The following is a 10,421-nucleotide window of genomic DNA, read 5'->3' as shown; positions in this document are numbered from 1 at the left end:
AATCTCATTTCACTTAGAAAAGTTATTATATGAAACAAAATTAGTTGATCTAACTGATCCTCACTCATTGATCATACATTTATGAGATATTTAATCAATTTATTCTTTACCTCATATCAATGGTACGTATAAAAAGGAAGGGTTGGTAGCGTATAATAGTAACTCATAGTCTTTTAGTTTTCCAACTATATATATATAATAATTAACAATTATTTACAATTTAATTTTCATTGAACATAAAATAGTAATGAAAATATGAGATTTAAAAGGATCTCTATTAAACAATGATCTTATTAAATATGTGGTTATACCGGATACATATTTTGACTTTATAACTTACTATATAAAATTATATATACTTCATGATAGTAGTTATCTTTCAATTGATTATGTATATTTTTTACATCCATCAAATGTAGTAAAATATATGAATGAATAAGACAATGTCTTCTACCCAAAATTATGGGATGGTTTTATGTGGAAACAACCATCTATAAAAATATTATTGAGTAAATTGTAAGTGATTAATATACTTCTATCACATTTTTTATAACATGATCTTTTGGTGATAACTCATATTCCAAAAAAGTTATGTACCCAAAAATATTCCAAATAAGTTAAATTACCAATTATCTTTCCAAATCACATATGTTATTTGGTTACCAAATACAAATATGATCATCTTTACTTTGCATAGAAGAAACAAAGATAAATAGTAAGCATGTAAGAGTTATATTAAAAACTAAAATAACAAATATCATTCGATAAGATGAAATTATAAAATTTACCACTCTTAAATGTAGATAAATTAATTAGCAATTAAGTTAGTAAATATTGCAAAGTTTTAAGTAGCATCAATGTGAGTCAGTAAAGATTCCATTGAAACCAATTATAAAAAAGTCAGTTAACTCACCGGATTTGTGAGCTTTTGAAGTGGCCCCCAACAACAAAAAAACCAATTCAATATTTTATTTGTTATATCACCAATTACAACAGTGAAATGTCAATGCATGATCGGTGTTGATTTAAACATCCTTTATTAATTGTGGATGAATATTTCCAATGACATACTTTAATATCATAACATCACTTCTAATATTGATATCTCATTTATTCCATCAAGAATTCTTCATTTCCGTCCCAATATACAAATCCTGAAAATCCACTGGACCAGTTATGGGTAAGACCACTAGATGTTAAGAGTGAGGTATCCTGAATTGTCCTATAATAAAAATCGACTGGACCAGTTACCAAGAAAAGAATTCCACCAGAACAGAAATGGAAGAAAAAGATTTTCAGTAATTAGGGAAAGCTTTCTGGACCATACTGGTGCTATGGACTCAACCATCGTTAGGGCAAGGCCCAGTTTTTGTACTCTGTATACAAATGGACCAGAACCACGCAACCTGGCCATTGGTCACCACACAATTTTTATAAACTAAAAAGTTTAGGTAAGTTAAGTGTTACTGTATTTGGAACTCACCAATATCATGGTAGGTGATAGGGCTCAAGCACTTTTACATAGATACTTTATATAGCATTCATCAACTATACTTTTATGTAGGTGATTATGTTTACTTATATATTATTATAATCATTTAAAAAATATTTTATATTTTACTTCGACTATATGTATTCTTTATAATCAATTGGGCACATCTACGTCATGTTATGATTGTCTCTCTACTCATTAAGAGGAAACATATAATTAGTCCTTGAACCAACCATTTGTTGGGGTTTTCATTTTTTAGCAATGAAGATATGCACATTTATCTATTTATAAATAATACTCTTTTTTATGGAATAAAGATTTTTCACAACTCTTTTGATATAATTTGTTTATGACATAGTAAATAACATTTGAAGTCTCAAATACATATTACATTATTATTATCTTATGAACATCATCCATTATGCTAGGTTAGAAGAAGGAAAGAACCATTAGCAGAAAAAGAATAGTTTACAAATCAACCAAGCAGAACACATGTTTCTAACTTTTTCTTATTGTCTTTTGTAAAACTTAAAAAGAGAAAATGGGAAGACAAACCAGAATGGCGCACTCAATTTGTCCATAGAGTTGGTAGCCAAGGTAAAAAAAATACTTTTATAGGTAGATAAGCAAAATAAAATGTTAATATAAAAAAGTTGAAAATAATATTTCTCATATATAGCTGAGACTAATAAGCCTTTGGTTGCGGTGATTAGCTGAGTACTCCAAATTTTGAAACACAAAATATTGAAGGTAAAATTAACAATGAGTAGTTGAATGTAGTTCACTTCCATTATGGTCAATTATTGTTTGATTAAATAAACTTTATATTTGGCAGAGGTAGTTAAATCCTTGCAAATTTGCAATGAATTATTAATAAGATGTTGATATAATGTTATAAGACTGCTAAATTTTCAAAAAGAACAAAATATTAAACGTTAGATTCTTAATAATGACACTTGTTCGGAAAAATATATACGAATCCTAAAAGAGATAATTTTTATCTAAAAGTGAGAGATATGTTTGATACTTAGTACTAATTTTTTTACAATAACTTATAAAAAAACAAAATTAGGAGGACCCTGTATCAGGGGAAAAAAAGAAAAATCAAAGTCCATATTTTATGGTTTCTAGAGAGAATATTGAAAAAAATAAAGAATCAATTAATATTCCACATTTAGTTAGTAAGCCTTCCTTTGAAATAGATGATTTTGAGAGAAAAGAAAGAAGAGAGATTCAAATTTTCCTTCATTTGGTTGATGAGAGAAATAGAGTAGATAGAAGAAAAAGTAGTGGGTCCCACTCAAAAAATTTCTCCTCAGTTTTGAGAAGAAAGTAAGGAGAAATGATACTCCTTATCTCATTTTTACAAATTTGACTTATCCCATTTGTCATTAGCGATATGTATTTCTAAATTAAAAGTAAAAATGCATATATAATATGACATTTAAAAAATTATATTCTACATAATATTCAATCTATAAATTTACAAAAATTTAAATTAATAAACTTAAATTGAGAGTATATATAAAATTGGGTTATTGCATATTATATATACTTAATTTAATGTACTTTATATATATACTAGGGGTGATAGGCACTTCCTGCCTGCTAGTCTATATTCATATTTTTACGATGTTAATTCAAAATTTATATATTTTATTTTGGAGAATTAGAATATTTTTTTGTATTGAGTATACTTTATATTGTATGGAAATACTTTATATTATAATATTTTGTTTTATTATAATGCTTGAGAGGTGGTTAATAGATTTGTGATGATTACATACTTATATATAATTATATGGTTTTTTTTGTAGAAATTAAAAAGTTTAAGGGTAAAAAAGGAAAATGAAATTACACCATGGTAGTTATTTCATGTTTTTCCTTTATATATAGTATAGAAGTATAGATATATATATAAAATTAGAATAATTAAAAGAGTTGATTGAATAATTAACTATAAATTATTAATAATTAATAATAATAAAAGTGTGTATAATATATAATAAAATCTATAATTTAAAATTATAACATTTATTTAATTAATAACAAAATAACATTTTTTTTTCTCCTTTATTTTAGTGGTACCTTTGTCATTTGAACCACTACATCATATACCTCTTCTCATTTTCTATCCAACCTAACAAAAGAGAAAGAGAAGAAAATACATCTTTCTAGTTTCTATTCATTTTTTCTCTTTATTCTTTTATAACAAACATCACAAAAATCTAGTTTATTTCTTCTCTTTCTCACATTTTCCTTTTTCACCTCTTATCTTCTCTTCTCAACCAAATAAAACATGAATGTATATTCCATTAATTAATCTAGTTTATATAAATAACTAAAATATAGTCTTACGGATTTTATTTTCAGACACTCACGCGTAATTATGTATTTCAGTATTTCAGAACTAAAGTGATTAATTATTGCAGACCAAAATGACTATTCAGTACATGAAAAAAAAGCAGTATAAGTCTATAACCACAAGCTAGAAGAACATCAAAGTTGAAACTTCATATGAAACCACACCTTTCCGCTTGAAAATGGTTCCATCCCACGTGACATGTTTTAACCATGAAGATCAAGTGGATCCAACATAAGAAAAAGTTAATCGAGTACTTATATTACATTTTAATTAGTATTATATGTTTTTTTTCTATTTTGTATTGAGATCGAATCTTTTATAATATATATAATATGAGAGTTGAGTTGATCGAGACTAATCTGATTTTTTAGATAAATATATATTTTAACATATCAATAAAATTGATCTAAATATTTATCTTAGGTAAGGATTTAAAATCAATAAAAAAATATTGAAAAACGATTTCCTTCTTTAAGGGGGAGTTAGATGAATCTAAGTTTAACTTGGATAGTTCCATATCCATCATAAAATATATACTTTATATAAACAAATAAATAAAAAATAAGAAACAGATTATGAAAGTCATAGTCAATGAGTTGAAATAAAAAGTCATTGGAGCCTTGGAGGTAGCTTCATGTTAAAGTCCCTAGTCCAATTCAAGTTCTCGAATCTTGATTTGTAGTACATGGAAACTATGTAACATCCTATGACTAACTACATAAACCTTTGATCTGCACCTACTTGCTTTCATTTCCACACCAACAAACCCAAAGGCCATTTTTTGTTTTTGTTTTACTTGTTCTCCAACTTCATGGATTCTAAAGCACCACCCCAAGTTGAAGTAGATCAAAAAGAGGTAAATGGAGGGATGAAGATCAATAATGAAAGAAGTAAGAATACAAAGAAGAGTATTAAAAAGAAAAAATCTTTTTTGCCCAAGTTTGGTTGTTTCAGAATCGAATATGATGCCACTGGGGAAAGTTTTGATATGGAAGTTGTTGATGCTTCTGGACACAGTCCCAACCCAACTCACTTAGTTATAATGGTCAATGGTCTCATTGGAAGGTTTGTCTAATTACTTTTCATATCTTTTTTTACCTTCCTTACTTTATTTCCCTAGTTCTTTAGTAATATATCATGATCAAGTTTTGGAACACATGCCCCAAAATTATGTCATTTAAGAAAAAAATGGAAAATGCTCCTCTATAATGATCTGATGTATAAAGTAAGTGTTGGGTACACTGTCTGAGGCTCATTCGCATTGTTTAAATACGTGTTGGGTTACTCCTCTTATTACCTATTTTGAGATGAAATTTTAACATGGTATCATAGCTACAACCCAACTTTCTTTCCGATTGTCATGGGCCGAAAAAATGTCTTCCAGTAATGGCTACATTCTCCTAGGCATGGTTTAAATAACTGATTGACTACTTCTCTAGTTGCCAAGTTATATAGAGATGGAAGTAAGGAATGTAATGCTTAATTTAAGCTTAAATACATTATAATTTTAACTCACTAAGAATATTTAAGACCATCCTTATCTACTCAGCTTATCCTTAAGTTCACTGTAGAGGACTGTGTCCAAGGTGATTAATTGCTTGGTTTAGTAATGTAGTGATATACTTCTTTGTTGCAGTGCTCAGGATTGGAAATTTGCTGCAAAACAGTTTCTGATAAGGTATCCACATGATGCTATTGTACATTGTAAGTCCACATCAATCTGATACTTTCCTTTTTTTTTGTCTTTTGTTCTTTAACTGTTAAAGGAATATCAAGTTGATGTTTAGTATTAAGTGTTAAGTATCATTGAATCAGTGCAAGGAGTATCAGTTCTGTTGATTACCAACTTTTTATCTTGTTTCACCACTACATTTACACTTATGGTTCTTCAAATCTTTTTTGGAAATAAACGTAATGTTCTACGAGAAGGACTTAATTATGAATTTATGACACCATCTAGGTATTAACTTGAACTCTGAAGGCTGAAAGTTTTGATTTGCAAAGTGGACTGTTGCATTCTTTCATGTGAAAATTTGATGCTATCGTTTAATGGAATGCATCATCGTTGTGCAATGCAGGTAGTGAAAGTAATTCTGCAAAGTTGACATTTGATGGTGTTGATGTAATGGGAGATAGATTAGCAGATGAGGTGTGTCATGGCTTGTGCACCTTAAACTATTGATCTCTGTACTACTTTATTGCATCTGCAGTTCGTTGGCTTGCATTACTAACCGAATATTTGTCCGTAGCTTTGAATAGCTTCTCGTGTTTTGACCTTAAGATATTCAATTTATTCTATATCTGTTGCATCAATCCAGAAAGATTAAAATCCTTTTCTTTTGTTTATCTTTTCTCAGGTTATTTCAGTTATAAAACGTCACGAAAGTGTTCAGAAAATTTCATTTGTAGGTCACTCTTTAGGTGGCCTGGTAGCAAGGTATGCAATAGCCAAACTTTATGGGAAAGATATTACTATGAAACTTTCTGAAGGGAGTGGACATATTGAGAGTCAGAATTCCGATAAAGAATGTCATGAACGGAAGTATGAAGGAAAAATTGCAGGGCTGGAGCCCATAAATTTTATTACCTCTGCAACGCCACACCTTGGTTCTAGAGGGCATAATCAGGTGGTTATTTTGGAGCCTTAAAAAGCTATCTTTTCATTGCATCTATTTTGTTTCCTGTAGTCATTGTATTGTGCATCCACTTAATAACTAATAGTAAAACTATTTTCATTATCTCTGTGGGTAATTTATTCATGCCCTGTCTAATGCGACTTTATTGCAAATCACGCAATGTGAGTGCATTATTATCTGTGACTACTCTGCTGCAAGTTAAGGGCTTTAGTGTTAGATACCAGCTTGCAACACCAAATGTCAAATACACATACTAGCTTCTTGACAGGGTTTTGCATACTTTCAGGTTCCAATGTTATGTGGATTTAAGCCTCTGGAGAAAGCAGCATTTCGCTTTTCAGGGATATTTGGTAAAACAGGAAAACATCTTTGTTTAGCTGATAAAGACAATGGAAAACCCCCTCTACTTCTGCAGATGGTTCGCGACACTGAAGATATTAAATTCATGTAAGATCCATAGATTGGTTAGTTTGATATTTGGGACTTATGATTTTTTCGAGTCATGAACTCGTGACAAATTACAGCTCTTTCTCTATAGGTCTGCTTTGCGGTCCTTCAAACGACGTGTTGCCTATGCAAATGTTCGATATGACAGTATCCTTTTGCTTTAGTTCAGTAAAATTAACCATTTGGTATTCTTATCACAAGTTATTGTTACTGTGTCAATAATGCTTACATAAACATGAGTACTTGACTCTTAAATAGAGCTTGTTGGATGGAGTACATCATCTATCAGGCGTAAAAATGAGCTTCCAAAGGTAACTACTGATTGTGATATGATAAGTCATTTATATGTCTTTACCGAGAGCTTATTAGCTTAAGCTTTCGGGTGTTTTGGTTCATGATATGGTATCAGAGTCTTTGTGATCAAGATGTCTAAAGTTTGATCATTGTTGCCTTCGTTCTTCTGAAATAAATGTTGAATTTAAACACATGGTAAGCATAGGCATGTACGTTGTCTAAGCTTCAAGTTCTTTGACATAAGAAAGCGGTTCATGTGTCGGTTCATGTGTCTTCACATAGCTTATAATCTTTAGAATAATTAGCTAATGAAAATAAGTCAGAAAAATATGAACCTCCTTGAGTAAAATGTAATTTCTTTAAATTGCATCTAACAAGTAGTTTTGTTCAGCGCCGGAATCTTTCAAGACATGAGTGCTACAGGCATGTTGTAAATGTGGAGATAGCAAAGTCAACTCCTGTCCCTGTTGAAATTCCAACAGAATCTGAAGTGAACAGCGGATCCGGTAAACTTGGCTGGGAAGGTATTTCCAGCTTCTTCCACTGAAGAATTTTTATCTTCTATATGTATTCTGCTATATAAAAAAATTAGGCAAAACTAGGATTATAACATTCTGACACTCTAATTGTTTTTCTCACCAGAGGGTGGTTGGTAGATATTAGAAACAATTTTTTAACAAAAAAATCGGTTCTTGATAATTGATATGATATAGAGTTATAGACCATGATGCTGTTTGTTGTGTTTGATACTTTTGATATCTCAAAAGGAGGAACCAGTCAAACAAATAGAATTTGTGTACATGCTAATGTAGTATCTATGAGGGTGTTGGACTCATGTTTTGAAATTCAGTATAAGTACTTTATATCCACTAAGAGTGTCCTCTAATGATCAAGAACCTTGTGAACCAAGCCATCATTTCTTTTTGTTATTTACATGTGAAGATGAAGTATTACTAAAATATGTCATATTACAACTCTTGTAGAGGAAATGATCAGAAGCTTAACAACAATGAGTTGGGACCGGATCGATGTTAGATTCAGTGGTATGAAGCAGAGATTTCTTGCACATAGCACCATTCAGGCAAGTTTATACTTCTTTATTACTAGCAGGAACATTATAGGGTCTTAAACATAACAAATTATTTTCTGCTTAGACAATATTTAATGATGATATGGTATATGCTTGAATTTTGTTTCATATACAGGTGACAAATTACTGTATAGATTTTGATGGAGTAGATGTGATACAACATATGGTTGATAATTTTCAGTTATAGATTTTCACATATTGCTTCACTTATAAGATAGAGAGAATCTAAGTTTTTTCCCACTTGATGGAGAGGAGAAGGAAGAAGGCAATAACCAAGATCAAAGGGTGGAGTTGATTGTATCACTGTACAATAAAGTAAAATATTGTTCTTGTATAATTGGAAATTGATTTATTTATATAAATACATGAGTAATGTAGATGGATATTTTATTTCCTTTTGTTTCATACATCTTAGTATCCAAAACAATATGTACTCTATTTTTTTCCACCTTAGTGAACTTTCTTTTTGTCTATAGTTAGGTGTATAACATCCATAGTATAATGTTAATGTGACTAGCTCTCTTAGCATGGATTTTTTTCTTCATACAAGACATGAAATTGATATTTTTTTAAGGAGAATCAAATATCTACCACTTAAGCCAACCACTTATTGTTTTTTTTGTTCAACTTGGTACTGTATATATATTTTTTGTTTTAGACTGAGTTGATTTTTTTAGCAATGTTAGTTACTTTTTAAAACCTAGTTTCTAGTAGTGTGGTTTTAGAAAAATACTAGAGCTCTCTGTGTTTATTTTCAATTTTTAATCTAATGGCATAAAAATTGTGATTTTTTTGTTTAAAATTAATAAAAGTTGTGAAAAAAATCTCATGTGGATAGAAATGAAGGAAAAATAGTCCTGAAAAGTTCTGACTAGGATCCCCTGTCTCACAAATTTTATATTCTCATGTCCCAAACTAATCAAACTTCATAAAATAATATTAAAATACTAATTTCTGTTTTTATAATTTATTTTAAATGAATGAAGTTTTTTTATTGATTTGATACACCAAATAAGACATAAATGAGAACATATGATCCCATCATTAAAAGTCAAGATAGAAAGCAAATCAACCCTTTTTAATTACCGCTGCAAGTTGAACCTAGTACACTTCAGTTATAAGGACACCTTTTATCTAGCAGTGTACCCGTGCACTTGTACGGGTCGCTTCTTTGTTTATGCATAATACACAAATAATGTACATATATTTTATAATGTCAATAAATCATATATTGAACCATTATATTTTTTGTATTCATATAGTTGCAATATTAACATTGGTTATTGAGCGTATATATAATACTAACATTTATATATGCATTTGTATAAACATTGATTTGTGGAAAGTATAATTATAGAAAGTATTTGATTCTAAAATAACTCAATAAATAAAATTCAAATTTTATTGGATAATATCTCACCTCTATATTCTCTATATAAAATTATAAATATAAAGACTTCTTTTTGCATCATATTTTTTGTGATTAGATTTATAAGTACCATATAAAGTCATAAGGATTTTTTAGCATATCTCTTGAATGATTATTTTTATTTTAGATTATGTTCATTATGTATAAATATTTGAATATATTTTTAGCATTCAAATATAGCATAACTAAATGTTATGTATTTGATTATGTTTTAGCTAATAATCATTGTATGAAAATAACTCATACATTAAAGATTCATTTCTATTATTTTGAAGATATATTTTTCTATACAACCATAATATTTTACTATACATATTTTTCTATTAAGTCTGTCATTTTTATAATATACATATTTGAATTAATATTTTTATTGTTGGAATTAAGTTAATTCATATGTATTATTAAATTCATATGTTGTGGATAACTCAATGTACAACACGAGTTATTGTTTACATTAATTTGTAGTTTCAAATATGCTAATAATGTTTCAAATCTTTGTGTATTAATTTTACTATTATTGTCTTATCTTAATTTTTATACCAAATGATTTGATGAGCTATGAGGATGTGATATTTTTTGTAATCTATTTAAAAAACACATTAAGTTGTGATTTGAAAGGATATTTTTTCTGATAATTTTAATCAAAATAATAAAAATAGTCTAATAAT

The 10,421-nt window shown here is 28.9% G+C and overlaps 1 protein-coding gene across 1 annotated transcript; it reads left to right on the top strand.

Moving 5' to 3' along the window:
* LOC109327267 (putative lipase YDL109C) lies at positions 4,459 to 8,613 on the top strand. The gene is made up of 10 exons (XM_019560336.1): positions 4,459 to 4,922; positions 5,494 to 5,561; positions 5,936 to 6,006; positions 6,215 to 6,484; positions 6,780 to 6,940; positions 7,032 to 7,087; positions 7,199 to 7,251; positions 7,626 to 7,758; positions 8,218 to 8,315; positions 8,440 to 8,613. Exons 1-10 carry the CDS (start codon positions 4,669 to 4,671, stop codon positions 8,509 to 8,511), a joined length of 1,236 nt encoding a protein of 411 aa, XP_019415881.1. The 5' UTR covers positions 4,459 to 4,668; the 3' UTR covers positions 8,512 to 8,613.

The sequence above is a fragment of the Lupinus angustifolius genome, chromosome LG15 (genome assembly GCF_001865875.1).
Source record: "Lupinus angustifolius cultivar Tanjil chromosome LG15, LupAngTanjil_v1.0, whole genome shotgun sequence".
NCBI lineage: Eukaryota > Viridiplantae > Streptophyta > Magnoliopsida > Fabales > Fabaceae > Lupinus > Lupinus angustifolius.
This window is presented reverse-complemented; position numbering and strand designations above follow the sequence as displayed.

Bases quoted from the DNA above. Each gene is read 5' to 3' on its own strand.
- LOC109327267 (XM_019560336.1), top strand. From the start codon at position 4,669: ATGGATTCTAAAGCACCACCCCAAGTTGAAGTAGATCAAAAAGAGGTA. The intron at 6,941-7,031 runs GTAAGATCCATA...CTTTCTCTATAG, and splicing joins ACTGAAGATATTAAATTCAT to GTCTGCTTTGCGGTCCTTCA. The intron at 7,088-7,198 runs GTATCCTTTTGC...ACTCTTAAATAG, and splicing joins TGCAAATGTTCGATATGACA to AGCTTGTTGGATGGAGTACA.